Source organism: Lygodium microphyllum, chromosome 19 (assembly GCF_053477565.2).
Source record: "Lygodium microphyllum isolate KBCC chromosome 19, Lygodium_microphyllum_v1.1.10, whole genome shotgun sequence".
Taxonomy (NCBI): Eukaryota; Viridiplantae; Streptophyta; class Polypodiopsida; order Schizaeales; family Lygodiaceae; genus Lygodium; species Lygodium microphyllum.
Window position 1 is genome coordinate 68,746,868 of NC_141153.1, and position 23,045 is coordinate 68,769,912.

General features: G+C 41.9%; 1 protein-coding gene across 2 annotated transcripts in view; it reads right to left on the reverse strand.

Moving 5' to 3' along the window:
- Window positions 1-9,880: 9,880 nt before the first annotated feature.
- The window catches only part of LOC148019992 (Nucleic acid-binding proteins superfamily), a 66,137-nt gene continuing 52,972 nt past the window's right edge, over window positions 9,881-23,045 (reverse strand). The window contains exons 8-10 of one of the 2 annotated variants that reach the window (XM_087700236.1): window positions 14,872-14,950; window positions 14,711-14,761; window positions 9,881-10,360 (exon numbers count right to left, since the gene is read on the reverse strand). In XM_087700236.1, coding sequence (XP_087556362.1) covers window positions 10,277-10,360; window positions 14,711-14,761; window positions 14,872-14,950 — 214 coding nt within the window. In that variant the 3' untranslated portion in view covers window positions 9,881-10,276. The other variant, XM_087700237.1, reaches the window with a different exon arrangement.

Genomic DNA, 23,045 nt, shown 5'->3' on the forward strand with positions numbered 1-23,045 from the left:
AGGGAATGGCATATGATGTTCTTTTTTCCCTAAACATTAGGGGATCTTCATGCATAAATTTTTGCAAGTGAGCTTTTACCTATTGTATTTTGTTGCTCTTCTTGTAGTGATCTTTCCATAGAAGCTTCTTTAAGTTTTGGTGAAGCTTCAGATAGTGAATACACACTTTTTGCAATTTTAGAAAGTAAAGGCATATCTACCTTTTTTCCTACAAACACAATATTAGGGAGTTTGGGAATCTCCCAATTTCCATTTTTTGAATACTAAAAAGGTGGCACCTAGATATCATACCCATAAGTTTATCAAAACCATATGATATGACCTATCATTGGAAAGTGCTTGAAAAATGGAATCTATTGAGCTATAGAGCGCTCGATTTGGAGTTATAGTGTTCAAGTAATGACAAATCCAAAGATTTGACCATGTGTCCCAAACTTATGGGAGATTCCCATATTCCCAAATATGGTGTTTAAATAAGAAACTGTAAAATGCATAGCCCAAAAAGTATAAGGGACCAAATGTTGTAAGATATCTGTCCCTATCAGCAAATCATATCTCATTTACTTCATAAGTTGGATTTCAATAAGCATGTTTATAGAACTAAGCTGAATGTAGACTTAACATGAATGAGGGTAACCTTTTTGTTGTTGGAAAGCTCAACTATAATAGGAGAAGTAGTTTTTATACAGTTGGGTGGAAAAAGCTTAAAAGGTGCAATTGTTAAACTCAATCCTATATCTAGTAATGCATCAACATAGAGAGAGAATTGAGGCATATTCTTAAGTTGTACACCAATCATTGGGATTGGGCCACCAGTGTTTAAGGCATTTACCTTATATGTTTGTATTGGAGTTAACCGGATTTGGTTAACCAGTTTTATAAGAGCTTCACTGATACTGGTTGTATGTTGTAGTTCCTGTAAAATAGCTGTATTATCTTGTGCTAAATGTTTTTGATTTCTTAGCATCCTTTTAAACACTTTACAAAGAGCATGGAGCTCATGTTGCATGTGAGTAAAAGCTTGGACCATTTCACCCCCTTCTTGTGCAGTTGAACTAGTTGTTGATGATAAGGAGTGAAGAACTTTGACAATCATGTGAGGATGATGCATTGGTTCCAATGTATGAGGAACAAACATATTAGCCTTGCCTTTTGTGTCTACACTCAGTGTTCTCGGTTTAGGTAGATCATATGGATTAGCAAAGAATTCTTGCCTTACTTTATATTTGTGTTTTTTATCTTATGAACTCATGTCTCTTGAAGTATCCTCCTCAGTATTAGTCTTTGATTGCTTTTGTTTGCCTTTATGTCTTCTTAAAGAGCTGTTGCTCCACCAAGAGAGTTGCACCAAGAAAGAATTTGTCTTTTCGGTTTGAGAAATGCACAGAATGTGCATTGATAGGAACAAAATTATCTGAATGAATAGCATAATCAGTTTCAGAATTTGAAAGATTAGAAGGATGATTAGATACAGAGTGCTCCGTATCAATAGTATGCCATGAGTCAAAAGTGTTGCATTCTAACTCACTGTTTGAATTTTCTGTTTTTGAAGAATAATCATCAGAATTAGTCTCAGAATAGGACTAAAAAATAAGAATCTTCATATGAGTCGTATAACTGAGAAGAGACACTAGCATTGTCAGAGTCCAAGACTACATCACTGAGATAGTGTGGATTTACTTTAGCTGTAGGAGTAGAAGTACCATATTGTTTGGACTTCTTAGGACATTTGTTAGCAAGATGTAATTTACTACCACATATATAGCACTTTAGATCTTTCTTCGCAGTATGCTGAGATTCATGGAAATTGTGTCTATGAGAAGATCTATGCTTACCATGTTTGTGTGTGTGTTTTGAATGTCTTCACCTTGAACTTCTCCTTGTATTACGATCATCCTGCTAGTCTTAACGATTGAAATATGATCTGTGATTTCTGTAGCTTCTAGAAGGATACCACTGAGACCTATTAGAAGAATATTCTCCACCATAAGAAAAACATACACATTTTTTACAGCCAAAATCAAGCTCATACTACTTACTCGTAGTTTTGCATAGAGATTGTGAAAATCTTTGGTTTAATTGTATCATTTTCGGATGTTGGCAAACCTCCTTGATTGTCTATTCAATAGTATGTAGTATCTGTCTAACACTCTTAGTGAAATCTCTATTTTTAGCTTTCATTTTTTGTTTACAATAAAATGGAATGGGTTCAAGCAAAGAACATACAAGATGTTCTTTCATACTGTTATCATGGACACCTAAACCTTCATACATTAAGTCTCACATATAGATAAGATACTCTTTGTATTGTCTAGGGTCACAAAGTTTAGATTTGAAAAATGCTTCTCTAGCCTCACATCTACATATTTCTCAAGTATTTCTTCTACTTCTTTGTTGCCAACTTACAATTTGAGACATTTGGCTACCTCCTTCTCCACAAGCGTGGACATATGTAAGTACACCATATCCCCCCTACTTCAGATTGAACTAGAGCTCTTAGGTTGCTAGGTCCTGTATTTGTGCCTTGGTAAGAGACTCTTGGGTTGCTATTCTTGACCTAAAATTGTATTGATATTTTACCTAGAAGTTGCATACTTTCACATGGCACTCATACACCTCCTTGCATATCTAGTAGCATGTCATTGACTCCTTTGTTGAACATTGCGATCACATTACAAGGCCCAAAATGACTTCAAAGTCATCCATAGGTATCACGAGAAAATTAAGTGTGGCTTTCCATTTTCCTACTTCTACTTGCACTATAAACAATTGTTTCACTTTCTTTGCTTCTTGTGCAACAGTTACTGTTAAGCCTTTTGGGATCCAAGACAATTTTAGCCCATACTTTGCTACACACTCTAGCGTGATGAAATTATGGGTTGCTTTTGTGTCCACCATGATAGCTTAATCCCTTTCACTAACTCTTTCCTTTTAAGTACAAATGGTGCATTGTTACTACTTGTGCCGCATAGTACGGGGGAGTTTCGAAAATGGGAAAAACGAAAATGGAACAAACAGAAGTTTCGACCAAATTTTGGAAATTGAAAAAATGATGCTTCAAATTGTATACTAAAATAAATACAATATTAATATTGTGGATATGTAAATATATCAATGCCTACAATATGTACCCAAATTTCATATAAAACTTTAAGTCTTCATATCATATGATTCATTACACATGTCATAACTCACAACTCACGAGTGAAGATTGAGTCAAGACACAATGGTTAAAACTTAAGACAACTTAACATAATTAAGACTCAATTTTCAAAACTTAAGGCAATAAAATGAATTATAATCTATGACTCGTGAATCATCTATGATCTAAAGAGCAGTGAAGAGACTGATATCAAGAATAGTGGAGACTAATATCAAGAACAATGGAACAAGAATCAAGATGCATAATAAGTGAAATCAAGATACAATGATACATGTAACTTTGTCATGTGAATCTGTCAAAACTCTCAAGTCCAATGAGCATTGAGCATTGTATACTAGTCTCCAGACTCTAGTAACTACAAAGTAATAAGTATCAACATCAATGAACAACTGGCACTGTAGTCTGGACTCTACAATGCTAAACTGACTCCTATATATCACAAGTTATGTCTCATCCATGCTCTCAAGATTAGTACACTATCTCCTTGTCTAACTCCGAGGATCTTGATCAAGAAGTTAATGAAGTAACCTTAGCCTCAACTCAAACTCTAGCTCTGACTCTGCGTGATGCATGACTACAAGTGGCCTTTACTCTAATCCTCTTCTATGCATGAGTCCCATGCACCAATACCGATAGCTCCTCATAGAGCATGGAGTAGATATCCTACTCCTCCTGTGATATCTACCAGATGTCACGTATCTTCTTTATATCAATCTTATCAACATTCACCCATAAAGGTGAACGAGACAAAGATATATGATATGAGAGATGATTTAACATGTTCAATGTTTATAGATATCATAATTTACAATCCAACTTCCAAGCAATGTAAAGTGTCAAGATTAAAAAGTTAATTATACAAAATACTAATCATTACCAATTTACATGTGGAGGCTCAAGGGACAAAGCGATCCTCTCAAGAAGCTGGAGATTGCAATGGCAAAACACTAAATGCTCCAGTTGGGCAATTGTGAGCTTATTTCTCTTTTTTATATGGAAGAGGTCTCATGTGCTCTAGATCCTCTTAGCTGGCCCTAAACTACAATCTTACGAGAGGCCCTGATTGACAATGTGTTTCCATTCAAATTTAAGATATTAAAATTAAGTAATTGGCAATTACTAATATACAAGTCACAAAATCAACATTTGAGTGAACAATAGATTATAGAACATATTATCTAGATTGCATAATGCATTAGATAATCAAGATTCAAAATATAAAAGTTACTAATCATATACTAAAGTAGAAGCACAATTGATGTATTTCTTTCACCATGAGACAAGCTAAAGTTGTCTCTTGAAGCCTCTAGCTGTGGGTCAATCAAAATAAAGAGAATGATTGCAAAATGCCAACAAATCATTCTCTACTCTCCTTATCATATCTATATCATTTTCTATGAGGTGCCTTATATACTCCATGAAACCCTTATGTAACTCCTCGCTAGTGTACTACTCCTCCTTGTGCCAAAGAAAATGCAAGATATGTACGATAGCATGGATTGGTTTATGAAAGTAATCCCATCGTACATTTCACACTGTATGAATCTCTTCAACCCTTCAAAGAAAAGGATGATGGATCATCAATAAAATAAGTTAAAAACTTAGAAGTTAAAATAGTGATCAATCATCAAGGAGTCGTTAACATCGAATAATTACATGTGTAAGTTAAACAAGATCTTACTTTTCTTGGGGCAAAAATTTGTTACAAAGCAAGGTCTTGTCAATTTTATCCATATACTCATATAGAAGGCCCAAAGTACTCCCCTCCATATCAATGGCGCACAATACAATGTAAATAGGGCTGAGACTTTTCACCAATGCCTCTACCTCAACCCACCAACTCTCATTAAAAATATTGCGCTTAAAAGCAAGAGCCTTTGGAGACTCTCTCACTCCATATGAGTCATTCCTAGCAAACAATTTTCCGTATCAAATTTAGATGGATCTGTGTCTACCTCTCCAATACAATAAACATATACGCAAACCTAGTGGTAGAGGACTTCAATAGCTCAAGTGTACTATTGTCTCGCAACATGCTTCTGACGGATAACCTCTTTTTCACAAATCTTACCATGCTTATTACCATCTTAAAAATGATATCCACCCAATATATTTGCCCAACATCTTCAATAAACAAGTCAAGGCAATGGGATGCACATGGAGTCCATACTATGCTAGGAAACTCCTCCTCAAGCATATATCCTGTATACGCACAATTGCTTACATTATCTATCACCACATGCACCACATTTTGGACTCCTACGTCAATGATGACTCATCACATGTGCTCCGAAATGAAAGCTCCTATTATAGTAACGCCTGAGAAAGAGCCATCGATGGCCTTAATGAACATGGTACCTTTACATGAAAACACCAAAACATTATAAACATTCATTTGGCGTATATCTGATCATCCATCGCATAATATTGTGCATCCATATTTCACCCATGTCTCCTTCAAGGGCTCTAATTCAGACTCTATAGATGCTTTCTCCTTTTGAAGCTCCCATGTGTGTAATGCATCCATGGATGGGCCTTTCCACTTATACCCTGTGTGGCTCACTGTCCTAATTATCTTCTTCTTCCATTGATGTCTAGTAGCCACATTGAAAGGGATAGCACACCGAATAAATAAGTGTGAGCTTCATAGTTGCCTCTATGATTGCTTGCCTCTGAAGTCCTACATAGACACTTGCACCATACAACGAGTCATTTTGCCCACTACCACTAGAAGATGGCCACGAGGTTCTTTTTGCACTTGGACCCCATATGGATATAGATGCACTTCTTTTTCATGGGCCATTGGAGCCTCCAATTTAGCTAGCACCACTAGGCCCACTAGACCCACTAGTCTCTCCTTGCCCCACTTGTGCTTCATTAGTCCGATGTGGTGTTGGATGAGAGGATCCTCTTCTAGCTCAATACCCATATGCTTTCGATGCCAAAGATGGAAACTTACCGTTACTTCTATTGGCACATTTGCGCAAGGCCCAATGTCTTTGTTGGAAACGCATGTTAAGTGGTCTTTCACACGCATTACACTCCCCGATTTCTCCAATCCACAATACTTCTTTGATCTATCAGAGCCCTCATATCCCTTGATTGGAGTGACATGCCTCCAATATGGTTCCAACGCCATGATATGATGATTAGCCTTTAGGAAATGGATTATGGGAGGAGGAGGAGGAGGAGGAGGAGGAGGAGGTGGCAGCAGCGGCAGGAGTTGGAGATCCGAGGAGAAGAAGGTGGACCCTGCGGGAGCTAGAGTGTGTTGTCAAAGCTTGAGTGTACACATTGCGAACTAGCCTGACTAGGATCTCGATTCGGACACGATCAACACCCGGATAAGCTAGCCCAAAATGGACCGCATGATACCAAAATGGCAATTTGCCGTTTCTGTTCAGGTGCAAAACAGCCAGTCCTGTTCTGTAGCCCCGAAATGCCATTTCAAGGTACTATGTTGTGCCGCAATGAATTGATGAGAGGCACTCTGTGTTCCCACTCACATGTGATCTAGGATCTCCTCACTTTCATTGGAAATCTTCTAAATGTGTGGGGTTGTCTCCTCTCCGTAAGTACTTGTGGCTGTTACTTTGGATCCATATGTGAATATTGTGTCTTCCATGGGGCATCTATTTTGATAGTGTCATCCCCCACTCTTGAAACATCTAAACTCCTATAATTGAGGCTTGGGGTCTCCACCATAATGTATTTGGTCATGCTGACCTATAAGATATGCTTGGAGTTGATCTAATGTGATTGTTCCCCCACCTTCCAAATGTTCCCCTTGCTACCAAGGCGGGATTATAATGTGGCTAGGGTCATTCCTGAAATCTAACTTCTAATTTATGAGATGGGTCCTCTTGGGGGATTTAATCTTGCAGTCCAAGAGCTAATGGTGAGATTGGTGTTGAATTTGGCTTTGCTCCCTTGGGTAGTCCTGCTTCCTTCCAAATCTACTAATCTTTCAGATATCCTCATGGCCTCAGCAAGAAGACATGTTGATTCTTGTCTCTCTATATCTCTTCTAGCCTACTCCTGCATGCCAAATAAAAATCCATGTAATTTTGTCTATGTTCATCGTTGGAAGTTGCAATATTAATTGTCTATACTTGCTAACATATTCCTTCATCATCCCTTGTGCTTGCTTGAGGTTTCTCCACTCGCCCCTGACCTTGAATCTTTCCATCTTTGGGATGAAGTAATCCTTGAGCTTCTCTTGTAGTTCCTCCCATGAGACGATGGTATGGCCTTTCTCTTGCTCCAAGAGGTACGAATTAGCTGCATCCTCTTCGAAATAGATGGCAACCACTTCTCACGTCCTCTCTTCAATGATCTTGGCATACTTCATGTACCTATATACCTTTGCAATCCACTTCTTCAAAATCAGTCCATCTCTCCTATCCTTGTAGGGCATCTTGAACTTTCTATAGTAATCTTCTGAGTTCTCACTCTTCTCTACATTCTTGGTATTTTTTTTCACATCTTGCTTATTATCATTTTTGTCTCCTACTTTAGACTCCTTCTCTTTGTCCTATTTCATCTCTTCAAACCTCCTTGATGATTTTTCCATAGCTAGCCTATTTAACAATCTATCTATTTAATCTTATAATTTGTGTCTCTTCTTCTTCTCTTGTTGTTTCATCCACTTCTTGTGCCCTTGCTCTTCTTCACATTTTCTTCTCCTTTCCTCCTCTTCTTCCTTCAACTACATACTCTTTCAAATTGAATCCAACAAGCCTGACATGCCCTCTAACTGCTTCTCTAATTCCACTACTTTCTCTTCTTGAGCTTCTCTCCATTCACTTCTCACCATTCTTGACCTTAGCTCTTCTTCCTCTCTTCAACTACCACACCTGGGATGGGTGCATTTTCTCCATTGTCCTCCATGTTTTAGTGGAAAACCGCGCCTTGGCTCTAATTGACATTTCCCAAAGGGAGCCACACCTTGGCTTTGGGGTTGTCGCCATGTAAAAGCCATGTTTCACCTTCGAATAGTGGTTGTGCCACAAGGAAGCTACATCACCTCTTCGAGTGATATGGGATGCCGGGACCGTTGGGCCATGGGGTGTTGCGTCATGGGTTGACACCGTAGATAGACGCAACGTGGATCCTCACAACACAATTTCAATGCATTGGATCTTCTCTCCTGCTTCCATGAGCACTCCTCAACCCCGAGCAAGAGTTGCTCTGATATCAAGTGTAATACACCCACACTCAATCGCTCAACATGGCATAAAAAGGCAACATGATATGTGAGAGCTATGTATACTCTTGTATTACTCAATGATAGAAGTTGTACATCATAGGCACATCCCAAGATATGTCCTCATGATGCTACACATGTGAGGGTTCATCACTAGGTATAGGAAATCACACGTAGAGTGAAAACCTAGCAGGGCTCAGAGTAACTACTACTACCTATACAGGTGTTTTCGTAGGGAAGGCCATAGTATGCCAATCTATCTATTTGCTCTTATAATTTGCGTCTCTTCTCCTTCTCTTCTTGTTTCATTCACTCCCTATATCCTTGCTCTTCTTCAAACTTTATTCTCCTTTCCTTCTCTTCTTCCATCATTTGCATGCTCTTCCAAATTGAACCCAACAAGCCTAGCATGCCCTCCAATTGCTTCTCTAATCCCACTACTTTCTCTTCCTCAACTTCTCTCCATTCTTGACCTCATCTCTTTTTCCTCTCTTCAACTACCACAAGTGGGATGGGTCAACATGATGTTAATCGTCACAACACCGTGGGTCAACGCGATGTTAATCGTCACAACACGATTTCAGTGCATTGGATCTCTCCTGCTTCTGTGAGCATTCGTCAACCCCAAGCAAGAGTTACTCTAATATCAAGTGTAATGCACTTGCACTCCATCATTCACTCAACATGGCATAGAAAGGCGACACGATACGTGAGAGCTTGGTATACTCTTGTATTATTCAATGAAAAGAACGGTACAACATAGGCATATCCCAAGACTACACCCTCGTGACGCTGCACATGTAAGGGTTTATCACTAGGTATAGGAAATCACACATAGAGTGGAAACCTAGCAAGGTTCAGAGTCACTACTACTTCCTATATAGATGTTTCTGTAGGGAACGCCATGGTATACCTACAAAGCCCTCACAAAACAGAGTAAATACTATCCCAATCTAGCCTTCTTTCTAGGATTCCATTCTTTCAAGTAAGATGTGGTCACTGGTAGGATTATCCTACATTTCAATATTGCTACACTGGATTCATAGCTCTATTTCATGAAGGGACCTGGTGTAGGTATTTAAAGTTAAACCATTTGATTGAACCACAGGCTGTGATTAATGAGATGCTCTCATCAGATGACTGACAGGTAGAATGGGACGCTGCTGATGGTCCAACTCTTTTGACTGCCCAAAGATATGGGATTGCTTTGTAAGGAAACTTCCTGATACCACACCTACTTCCCCTACTCGTAAGGGTCCAAGTCTCAATGAATCTGGATCATGAGTCTGTGTCATGGAGGTTCATAGAGTTAGAAATCACACCCTACTGATCGAAGAATTCATTCATCTAATGCAGCATGAGGATCTAGCTTAACCATCCTTTCTCAAGCATTGACTAAATGTTCTGAAATAACTCCCTATGAGGGTTGTAAACTGTCAAGGTTCACAGAAACAAACCTTCTGACACTTCTCTTCCAAGGAAAAAGACAGTCAGCAAAATTTGTGACACGGTTAGCACAAGTCTGCTGCCTCTGTTAATTGGAAAGTACATATACACATCATAGCAAAAGAGTTTAATTGTTTTTACAATGGCCTCAAGAGCAGTTTAAGTAGATTCTCAATATTCATACTGCTTTCCTGTTATCAAAAGAGCAGCTTTTCAAAGTTTTCTCTGTAGAATAACAACAGTGGAGCTGAACACAAGAGTAGCTTTTGTGTACCATCGGCTTTAGGGCTAATAGTTGCTCCTTGGACTGTACAGACTCCATAGGTTGATGTCCCACGGCAGAGGATTAATTTACTTCCATATATGACACAATAGTACATCCACTTAAAAGTGGGTAACTGCATTAAAGGTCACACCTTCTTAAGAAAGTGCCGACTTGCCTTTGCAGTACATGTATATGTTTATGGCACTCTTTCAGTAACTCTTTGCACAGCAATTTTCAAACCATCTCTGTCAAGGGTTGTCTTCACCTGCACTTCTTGAACCTAGGTAAGGAAATGCTAAGTTTAGTTCATATTAGGCATATGATCTTCATCAAATGCCAGAAGCAAACATTTCATTTCTGTACTAGTACCATTCATTGTACAATAAATACCAGACATTTATATACTCCCCTTTAACAGGTGCCAGTTTCTGAGTTTTTCAGAGACCTCTAACCACTTCAAATGAAAATTTCATATTCATGCATTTGTTATCAGATCCATCAATCCTTCAATACACTAACCACATAACACAATGATGATGACAAATGGTCCAATATCGACTTCATGCAAGATCACTGAGCTATATGATTATGAATTTCATGCGAAGCAGAGGCTGTGTGCTAACTGTAATCACATCAGTCATATCCAAATTTCCATCTCTTTACGCGTGGTCTACTTATCAACTCCATGGGAAACAGTCAAATGCAAATTTCAGATCGACTAGCCTTCCTACTTGGCCAAACAATTGTCAAAGTTGCTGTTGATTTGCAAGAAGCTGCAAAAATGAGATTATCGCTCAATGGTGGGCAGCCTATCTATTATATATGGTTGGGTCCTCCCAAATTAGGGTTTGGCATAAGGAACATAGAGACTTCCTAGACACCTATTTCTTTTTTATGAAAGTTTGGTACTTTAATTAATTAAGCTTGCTATGGGATTGTTTAATGTGGCTAATTAGCATGTAATGCATTTTTAGCTCAACAACCTCTCTTAGGCCCAAAATTTGAACTAATAAGGGATTGTACTAGCCCAAGTCCAAATTTTATTTTCTTTTACTCCAAGGTGTCCCACTCCAAAGCAACAAGGGTTTCACACAAAGGGTACACACCAACTACCCAATGACCTACAAAGACCATAGAGCCGATGGTTACAAAGGGAGCCCAAGTGATTACCCTAGAGAAGCCAAGGCATCAAACAAAGGGTGCTTGTTGGCTTACCCAATGGCCTACCAGGACCTATAATGGAAAATTGAACCACAGTGGACCTCTCTCTTTTTATTTTTTAAGGACCTTTAACCTTTAATTTGATTTCGCATTAATTGTAGATTTTCAATCAAGGTTCATCCTATTGAGTAATGTGTGCCCTTTGGGGAGAATCAAAAGGGATGGTCACACCCAATACATCATAAAATGGACAAGCTATCCCCCGACCACCTCTGGGTGTCCATGACAAAGAAAAAGTATGGCGGGTATATGGAGAAGCAAAAAAGATAGATAGAAGCAAGGGAGACTACCCTAGGAGATTGCCATGTGAGTAGACGTGTGAATATGGTGGATCTAGAGTCCACCACTCTTTGATTGAAAATAAATAAATGTGCATAGACACATGATTACAATAACAAAATGCCAATGCATGGGGCTATGCAACAAGCAATGCAAATCACCATACTCATGCAAAATGCAATGCAATGGTACCACTCTGACAGTGCCCTCATAGGAAAAATTTTCACTTGCCCAAGCACCCTTTTACAATCATAATCATCCTAATGATACAAAGTATAAATAATAATAATATCTCTAGAGCAATCAAAATCTTGTGGTCACCAAGAGTAGAAGACCACCATATCTCACCATCAATCATTGAAAGGAGAAGTAAGCACCCCCTCTCTCCCAAAGATATCAATGTCGATGGGGAAAAGAAGATGCACACAAGGAAGAAGAGTGAACCAGATATCTAGCTAAAAACTTGTAAAATGAATGGCCTCCAAGGGCACCTCAAGGCAAGAACTTGGCCTCAAGAACTCTTAACTTTTTTATGATCTTTACCAAAGTATTGCAAAGGAGAAGTAAAATAGAAGGAAGAAATAAAAATAGAAACTTGTGTATCTTACACAGGAGTAGATCAAAAAGTTTGAAAAGAGGGACATACTCCCGATCTCTTTCTTAAATAGAGAGGCCCATCCTTGATGGAGGTCAAGATGACTCTACAACATCATCAAATTATGTGCAACATCTGAAGAGAAAGAATCATATATACATCTATTCAGTAGCTATTATTGAAGTCGTATTTTCCTATCAAGCTCCTCAATCTTCTTTGCTCTATGAGCAATGATCAACTTCAACTCCTCATCTATGATAGAATAGGGTCCTCTCTCTCTAGGGGTAGCCAACCAAATCGAAATCTTGCAAGGTTGGTTCTAGAACCTACTCTTGCTTAGTCCTCTGCATAGGCTCCTTTGAAGATTGAGTTAGTGTGGATGTATTTGATGTCATCTTTCCTTTGTTCTTGTTTCTCAGGATCGAGCTTTCCCAATCAAGGGCCTAGGTTTTTTCAATGAATACCTAGCTTTATTACTATATAAAGAAATGATTGACTACATAATACAAACACAATTGTACAACAAATGCACGGACTGATAAAGCCACACAAGTAAGGTTATGGTAATAAAGAGACAATGAATATAGAATATGAAAGAAATCTTAATAATAGACAAGTACAATGCTCAATGTAGCAAACACACTATGCTAGATGAAATATTGATCCCCAGACTTCATGTCTCTAGGATTGGGGCAAAGAGTACAAGGAAAAGAATGTGTCATACTCCAACAAATTCCGAAACATAGCACGCAGCCTCCGAAGATGACTTGCAGCACCAAACGCAGCTTTGTGATGCCAGATCAATGAAAGATGAGCAAGAAGAGGCTGGAACAGCAGAATGCAGCAAATGCTGATGATGTGGAAGCTAGGCGGCACCTTCAAACTGGAAAACACGACAAATCTGCTGACATGGAGGCTGGTCGACAGGTCACAGTGCAAAATGCAGATCTGGCTACCAAGTAGCAAGCTAATGACAGCTGTGCATGTCCAAACACAAGCTGTAGAAGGCAGATTAGCAGTAAATGCAGCAGTCCTGATGACGGCAGCAGGCTATAAATGATCTCCAACTGCAAAAAAGGGCTCAAGAGCACATGCCCGATGATAAGAAGTAGTAGGCAATAGCTGGAACTCAGATATCTTCCACGAATGGGGTGTGGACAGCATAGAGAGGGCACCTGTAAACTGCCAAAACGAGATTACGACTTAGTCTTGAGCAACCTATCTATTTATAGATGGCTCAGTCCGTTCAAATTTGGGTTTGGCTTATTGGACACTGACACTCTCTAGGAACACATTTCTTTTTAATGAAAGTTCGGTAATTTAATTAATTAAGCTTGTTTTGGGATCGCTTAATGTGGCTAATCAACATATGACGCATTTTTAGCTCAACACAAGGGACCTATACACATGGCCAAGCACGTGTGATCTTCCACACCTCCTCCTCCTTTAGCACAACTATGGTCCGAGATGCCATTGATATACTCCAAAATGGTCAAGCACAACACCACCATGGATTGGTAGCAAAGCACCTCTCATATGCTAGGGACGTGTTGTTAGCATTCCTAGCCTACCTATTTAATACAGCCCTTTGCAAAGGCTTCCTGGCCAGTTGATCAATTCAATATTATAGTACCAATCCTGAAAGCTTGAGATCCCATGGTTCTCACTAACTATAGAAGCATCATGATTAGCCACATGCTAGTCAAGCTTTATGATTCTATACTAGAGCATGAGCTGAGAAAAATGGGCAAAGACACACCAACATCAAGCATGTGGACAAGCAGGGTTCAAGACAGGGTGTTCTACACTAATATACATATTTCACACTTCAAGACACCATGGAGGATGGTTGAGCACATGGGAGACAGATCACTTGTTGTTTTGTGGACTTTTGCAAAGTAGTTGACATAGTGCCACAAGCCAGGCTCAAGCAGAAATCACAGGAGCTGGGGGTCCTTGCTCAGTGTGGTGGATTGTCCTGGCAGTGTACGAGTCAGTCACTGAACAGGTTCAAGCACCAGAAGGGATGTCAGAGGAGATTGTCAGCATTAATTCATGCCATCAAACAAACCTGATTTGAAATACAAAGCAAGCCATTGTAAAAGAAGCCTCTTAAAAGTTTTTTAATTACACATGAATCCACAACACTAAATCTCTGAAGTCAAATAATCAGTTCACCACCCTCCAAAACTGCTGGGCCGTACATACATATTGTCAGCACTTACAATCAGAAAAACCAACTGCCTTCTAAACGTTTTCCTACATTGATTTGTCCTTAAAATGATTTGAAGACTGATGACCTTGAGACCATTACACATACTTTCTGGCTTCATACCATTGTCCCACCCAGCAGTATATTATCCTATCCCGGCTATAATACTGCTGTTAGACTTAAAGCCACAGAAACATTAGGAGTCCAGGAAGCAAGTTTACCTTGGGGCAAAGCAGAAACATTTTATCATACTCTGAATCATGCACATGGTTGCAATCAATACATAAGATTTTATTATACAGGGGTTTTAGAGAAGTTAAAACCTGTCGCCCAGCACGTGCCAAAATTGTGAAACTCCCTTCTTCAACTGGAACCTGCTAATCAAAGGTAATGCTATATTGTTAGTCATGCATCAAGGAAACCCACAAACAGTTGAGTAGCTTATAAAGCTAATATACGCATGTTGTATCTGGATTTTACTTACACTAGAAATCCATAATTCAAGATCTTGTGAAACTACTCGCTTTTCAATAGCTACTCTTCCAGGGGTTACCTCAATGATCCTGGGAGGTGACAGATACAATATGTTAGAGCAGCATTTCATGTAGCTATACAAAATCACAATGAAAACCAAGCTTCACTGTTGCATTCACACTGATCTGATCATCCCCCACTGGAAAAAGTCTGAAAACTGATGAGAGCACTTTTTACCTATGAGCATAAACATAAATCTGCATTTAAGGACTGTATGCTAGAAAAAAAAACACATTTGTATAGAGTGAAGTCTTCTCCAGTCTCGACCACAAGTGGTGGCCGATCAAAAATATATCAGGAAAAAGTTTTGTCTACACTTAATCACAACAACAATAGTAGACGAGACCTCTTAAAATTCACAGCATTATCAAATCCCATATTCCAAACAGAGTGTTCCTAATTTGCAGCCCAAACAGATTAGCCAAGTTTGCAAAACAACTAATCTGAAAGAAAATACAGAAAAACAGAAATAGACATGAAGAGAAATGAGATGGATGTTGTTACTGTTTGCCAAAATGGCTTATTTTCCGAAGTTGAAGGTCATTAATAATCAGGAATATTAGTTCTTAACAGATGAATATTGCACATTATTACTGATTACTGGTTGTTCCTGGATCAGATCGGGACTCTGATAGCAATGCTACTTCTCGCAGCTTGATGAGTAATCAAGGCCTTCTAAAATGAACCTAGCATGATAAGCTTCCAAGCAACTACAGAGCAGACCTGACACAGAGTTTGAAGAGTACTGGAGAGGTCCTAACAACCCCCCACCCCCCCCCCCCCAAAACCCCACCCCAAAAACAAAAACAAAAACAAAAACTCCTGCTAGGAGTATGATCATTTCCTACTTGGAACCCCATTGCAAAGTCAATGACATTAAGAGCTTTGTCCCTGATGCCCTTTTCCAAGGCACCCACCTGTATTTGCCTAACCACCTTCTTGGGTAAGATTCAGCTAGGGTCATTGAGCTAGGTATTCATAGCCTTATTCCCTCTTTTCAATGTTACATCTTGCATTCACATGCAATGGTTGTTGCTCTCAAGCATTCACATGTATTCAGATTTTTTTATTCCTTCACATTCATGCTCACATTTGTCTTTGCTTATTCATGTATCTGCCTTCTGCTACCCTAATATGTACACTCCTCTGGAGTACTTGCTTCTTTTCAGGCATATGGAGAACAGTACAACTTGTGCAAGACTCCATCTGAGCAAAACCAGTCCAACTACAGTTGGCAGCATCTTGATTCTTTTGGCTAAAAGCTGAGCTTCAAGACTATATTTTCTTACAATTAAGACAGACACTAGGTTCAATGCCAAATGAAGATATGATTGTGCAAAATGCACATCTACATATGCACAGAGGCAGCCTGAAAATGCAAAGGTGGCCTACAAGCCAGACACAATCTGACACTGGTTGCCGATTCAAAACAGTTTATGTGCTCGAACCCAACCAGCCAGCCCCTTCCACCACTCCACACCATCCGCTCTCTCAGCTGTAGCAGGTCATTTTCGACAGCTGCTCCCTTTCTCTTTAGCAGCTTTCCCCCTGTCAAACAGCAGCATCTTCTGTTGGGCTTTGGTGAAGACTCACAATGGAAACCCCTGGTCTGACGCTGGGGCACTCCACGGGTGTCCCCCAAACCAAGCGCCTTGTGTGTTTACCCTGATAAAAGAACAGCTCTCATCAATCCACACCATAGAGAAGATACAGGAGGGAAACACGATATTTGAACAGGTCGTGGGACACTCTCCGAGCTTTGTGGTTGGCTTCACTCCACCTTGCACATTGGCACCTCACAAATAGTGGAGGTGATGCTCATGGGGCGGTAAAAAAAAATACCCTAACACAAAAACATAAACAGAAACTGTACGACAAAGCACGGACTAATAAAAAGAACAAAGTTAGGGTTAGGGTTAGAGTAACTCAGAGACAATGAACACAGTGAATAAATGAAATGATATGACTACTAACAATACGATGCTCATGCAGCAAACACACTATGCAGTGAATGAATACTGAACCTCAAACTCCTGTATCTCTAGGATCAGGGCAAGGGTAATGAGCTGGAGAGTGTGTCATACTCCGACGGATCCCAAATCGTAGCAAGGCAGCCTCCGGATGTCGAACACAAACAAACTCAGCAGTGAGAAGCTGGATCTGATGCAGACAGCAGTGAGGAGAGAGAAATACTAAAAACGGAGCCTACAGGAGAGAGAAATACAAAAAACGCAGGCATTACCGCTTGCAGGAGAGAGAAAGACTAAAAACGGAGCCTGCAGGAGAGAGAAATACTGAAAACGCAGGCAAGACAGCCTGCAGGAGAGAAAGACTTAAAACGCAGGCAGGACAGCCTGCAGGAGAGAGAGAGACTGAAAACGGAGTATGCAAGAGAGAGAAAGACTGAAAACGTGAGTAGGACAGCCTGCAGGAGAGAGAAAGACTGCAGCGACTGCAAACAGGAGAGAGAAAACTGTCAGGGTGGCAGCTGGAGCCTCCAAACGCAGCAGTTTGTTGGCGTGGCACGCTGTACAACTGCAGTGCAGATGAACAGCAATCAGTCGCCAGGTAGAAACAGCAGCAATCAACGTGTGGAGGGCTGGAAACATGCGCCAGACTGTACGGAACAGTGATGGACAGCAAGGGCTGAGATGTCCTCCATGACCGGGGTGTGGGCAACAAACTAGTAACACCTGAAACCTACAAAAACGAGATTGTAAAAGAGTGGAGAGCTGACTGCCAATTTATAGAAAATTAGGGTTCTAGATCCTCTCCCACTTAACTTTCTCGATCCGCTCCCCGTTTTAGGGTTTTGGCTAAAATAAGCCTAAAATAAGCATGTTTTGGGGCTGTTTAAGTGGCTAAGTGCATTTCTTAGCACAACAGGGGCAAGGGCCAAGGCATCTTCATGTTATAGCTCACCTCCACAAATGTGGCATACCAATTGGTTGACAGCCCCTCAATCACCTCTGTGAAGGGCATCATCTACCTAGTCCCATGGTCGTGAGGGATCATGTAGGAAAGCATGTCTCTCAATGGATGGAAAAGGCAGGGCTAGTGTTATTTTTGCAACCGTGGCCGAGTTTCACAATGGATATTACCTTGTGGCATGGGGCAAATGTCCTACACCTTAGCATTATTTTCCAAGCCTCATCACAATGGATATTGCCAATGGATGTGATCAAGTGGCCATTTGCACAAGCTTCCTGATTCTACTGGACCACAGAGACGTGCCTCTCAGCCTAGCTTATGGAGGCCCTTGTAGTGGGGTAGGGAGCAAACCATTACCCCCTTCTCCATCCTTGGTTCACCATGGGAGAATGAAGTTCACCCTCTACGCTTGCCGCAAAGCATATGTGCATGCCTCACAGCACTCCCTCTTCATTGGCTTCATCCATGCCCAACAAGTGTCGATTTGGCAAACCCTAGCTTTACCCCTAAGTTTACACCAAACGCCCTAGAACCTGAACAGCCTTCACTACAGTGAGCCACATGGTCCCAGGAAGCTGACAGTTAGGTACGATGAGCTGCACCTAGCCCTTGCCAAATGGGTTGACATCTTACTTCTTCAGGAACATGAACTCACCCCTCCTAGGCTAGTAGGGTACTCCCGAGCAGGTCTGACATATACTAGGAGCATTCCATTATTGCCCATGGCAAGAGTGGAGGAGTATATACTTCTATAGTCCTGATCTTGACAGCCTGTGTGCGAGACCATGGGATGATTGAGACAAGAAGGTCCCATGGGTCAAGACTCCACTTGGGGGGCTCGTATCTTGAGGTCCTAAATGTCTAAGCACCCATAAAGGTCAGTGTATGCGCCAGCTTCTATACGAGATGGACTCCTAGATTGTTGGAGATGACTTCAACAACCTAGAGACCTTGGACCCTCAATGTGGCTGGGGCAAGGACTTCCAAAGCATGGCAGACCAGGAGTAGGAGGCATGGGAAGTCCTTATTCTAGCAATAGGAGCATGGGATGCTTGAAGGGACCCAACCTTACACAAGCAAGACAACTCCCCTGATTTCTCTTGCGGATACAAGTGGTTGGGTAGTGCTCTTCTAAAAGGTTGGATAGGTTCTAGGTAGGGCAGTGGGGGTGCACTAGAGGAGGGCAGTAGGGGCAATTGGCTGAGACTACGTTGCCTAATCACTCCCCGGTGCTCCTCATGCTTGATCCCCCCGAATTAGCCTTGGATCCTCACTCCTACCATATTTCAGATTTGACCTATGAGCAAACAGAGGTGAGGAGGTAAATTGAGTAGTTTTGGACTAGGGAGAGGCTACAAGATGGCCGAGTTGCAAAGCAGATTGCTAAGGCCTTGGGGGAGTTAGGATTTTTCCAGAGGCATCCCTCCAGGTGCAGCAATGGTGTTGGGAGGAGGAGAGGGCCCTTTGGCAGGATCTCGCAGCCATTGAGAGGTTACTTTAGGAGTCACCCAAAAATCCTCTTTTACACACATGAACTCTGAGCGCGGGCAGGTCTTGTAGGTTTAGAGGATAGGGGTTCAAAGTTCTCCTTCCGCACCTCAACAACTTTTTGGGCACTGAAGGGGGACATAATGTGCAGAGAGTTCTTTCAGATACACTAGTTACGCACCTCTGAAGACCAAATCTGCGCAGCCACAACAAGCAACATGGGAGGGTCCATCCTTGCCCAGAGGAGGTGATGGAGCTCACCACCGACTTCTATCGGCAGCTCTTCTAGCAAGAGGCTGTCTCAGGTAGGGCTATGTGATGTAAACAGCAGGTATGGGACTGCATCTCATCCATTGTCATAGGGGAGATCGGATGGTCTCTCCTCAAACCTCAACCCTTTCATAGAGGAGTTAGCCAAGTCATTCCATACACAATGTGGACCAAGAACACCTTGTAAAGGATAGGTTGTCCAGACATTCCTTTTTTGCATTTTCGAAGGTGGTGAAAGACACCCTGCTTCAGGCATTTCTGGAGATCTTCAGCTCTCTAGGCAGCATGTCAGCAGGTCTAGTTAGACATTCCTTTTTTGCATTTTCGAAGGTGGTGAAAGACACCCTGCTTCAGGCATTTCTGGAGATCTTCAGTTCTCTAGGCAGCATGTCAGCAGGTCTAGTTAGCCTCCCCCCTAGAGGGGGAGACCACCTGAAGCTATCCCAATGGAGACTGATGACCTTGTTGTTAGTGGCCGATAAGGCACTGGCCAAGATGATTGGCAATAGGTTCCACCCCATTCTCCCAAACATCATTCATGACACTTAGATAGGTTTCATCCAGGACATGAGTATCTTGGATAGTGTGTTCACCACCTTCAAGACCACTAAGTGGGCACAACACAATGGTCACAGGATGGTTGTACTTCTTCTAGACCTCAAGAAGGCTTATGATAGGGTGGATTGGAACTTCTTGGAGGCTACTATGGCATAGCTTGGCTCCCCCCAAGATAGAACCAGCGGTGTCTCTACATTATACAAGTCAACTACCAACACGATACTCATCGGAGGATAGAAGGGGGTTGAGTCTCATTGGAGAGGTCCATCAATCAAGGCTGTCCACCAGCCCCCTACCTCTTCCTACTCTTTGGGGAGGTAATGTCCGATTTCCCTTGCTCAAGAGTGAGCAGTTTGCAAGGCCATCCGGTCCTGTTGAGGGGTGAGATTGAGTTGGTGGACTTAAACTTCAAAGTACGAGTTGGTGGACTCAAAGTATGATGATGAACACAACCCTATGTGTTGAGGATGATGAGGTGATACTTGAGAGAGTGAGACTCGCATTTGAGGTGTTGTACACAACTACATGTGCAAAAAATCAACTAGCAAAGGTCATCAAGTTTTTTAATGGAAGTTGATTCCAACAGCAAGTGGGGCATCCACTTGGGTTCTAGACGGGTGAGCAAGCCACAGACAGCCCAATACCTTAGTTTTCAGGTGGGACTTGACATTACTCAAGCTCGCCAGTCCATACTGATACTTGACTCTATTAGATGAAAGCTGATCTACTAGAGCATGGTCCACCTCTTTCTGGCAGGCAGGTCCCTAATGGTCAGCCAGCCCTCCTAGCAACAACCTAATATATTGCTTCCTGCTAGTGTTTCTCCTCCTCATGTATGGTACAACTACACTGCCGGCTGCAAAATTTTCTCTAGACTAGTTCAAATAGGTCTAGGGATTGCCATGCCAAGGTAGCTTGGGTGGCTATCATCCGACATTGCTCCAAGAGGGTGCCAAGAATCATTGACCCAAAGTATCAGAGTCTGCCCCTATTAGGCAAGCCAATGGTATGGGGGCTTACACTAGGAAGTCTGATGTGGAGAGTCCTTCTCTACTAGGAGGGCTTGTAGAAGTGTAAGTTGCAGCTAGGCAGGGAGTGGAGATCATCCTTGAGGTGGATCTTCATGTCAGCTCAGATCACACCACCCAAATCCACCTTCCTTTGCAGCCTGCTCCAGGTTTGGTAGGGCCTCTTCAAGGCCCTTGTTCAGTGGCCCCCAATTTGTTAAGAGGAGATTGGTCACCGAGCACCATCACATCTAGTGGGTTCACTAGAAGGCTAACCCTGCCCGCATCATTAGGGTGGTAAGAGGTTTACAGGATGGTGGATTGGGAGGTTTTACAATAGGCTTCTGGCTATCGGGACGGAGTTGAAGCTAGGAGGGAGATTGATACAACGATCCTGGAAGTGTGGTTGGAGCCTCCCACCGACAAAGAGCTAACACAACCTCGAGAGGTGTGGGCAGCTAGGTTTTCACCAGTGGGCCTCCCCCTACAAGTGGCAAGCAGAGTGGGTGGCCTTTCTCACCCTATTTTCTTCATAGTGCAGGTCAGTGGTTGGCTAGTCCTTGACAAAGGTCAGTAGAATGAGGATATATTAGTTGTCCCCTAGAGGAGGATCTGTGTTATCAGACAACAGGGAAAGAGTTGGGAGCTAGACCCTTATGCATCATGGGTTGAATTCTAGGAGTGGTGCCTCTAGATTTGGGAGAGCTGACCTCTAGATGAGTTGGAATGGGACCCTGGATAGTGACTTTGGCTGGCCACTGTAGTTTCCAAGAAGTCGCAGGGCTTCTTGGCCTATATAGCCAAGATTGGCAAACATGTACTGATACAAGAGGACATGGATTGGGTGCCCTCATGCAGCAGGCATTGAGGGGAATGCAACATCACGGATGCCTTCTGATGGGCTTTCAGGCGACACCTACAGGATAGCTAGAGGCCTCGGAAGGTCCCGTATTTCCTTTAGCTCATTGCACACAAAGGTCTAACTATTGGGAGCTAGTTGGCTCCAATGCAACAGGATGGAGTTTGCTGTTAGCTAGGGCCACCACCTCTTGTATGAGGCTGAGATGCATGACATGATTTTCGTTATCGAGGCAGGTTTCTGTGCTGTGATCGGCTTGGATGCACTGCCCATCCAGCTGGTATTGGATCCCACAGCAGAGTGCTTAGAGGTGTGGAAGATCATTGGAAGCCCCACACGGTGGCACATTTGGAGGGCGCACTATTGGATGATTTTTGATGGTGAGTGCCTCTCAGTATGTGCAAACTTGGCACAGTTCTGGACTTCCATTATCCATTCCCTCTATGGCTGTTGGAATTAGGTGCAAGGGCTATTCCCAAGCTTGGCAGGAGCTTCGTCCTCATTCTTTGCTCACTAGGGGCAGCCACGACATGTTCTTCACAATGCAGGTGGGCAGCCCTAGGTGGTGCTATACTCCTCTCCCATGGCTCCTTGCCCCCATACACCACAAAACTGCCTTGAGAGGCTTGTATATATGATTGCCAAAGTAATTAGATGCATTCACATTAAATTGTATTGCATTAACTGGTAATTTTGGTCTCCATTAAAACACTTTACTTATATTTTAGGCATACGGTAGGACAAATGCAACACAAATCCCCTATAAATTGAGTATGTTGTGGACATGGGCACTCTCCAAATCATCACTTCTATTCTCTCTCCTCTCCAAGCACTTGGCACCCTCATTTCATCTGCTGCCACTGCTGCATTTGGCTTTTCAGCAGCTTACGCTGATATCAATGTCATCCCTCACTAGTCCAAACTCTGCATTTGCTAGCAAGCAACTCTTCCATACACATTGCAACCTGTTCCAGCATGTCAGTTGCTGTGATTTGCTGAGCATGAGGGCGT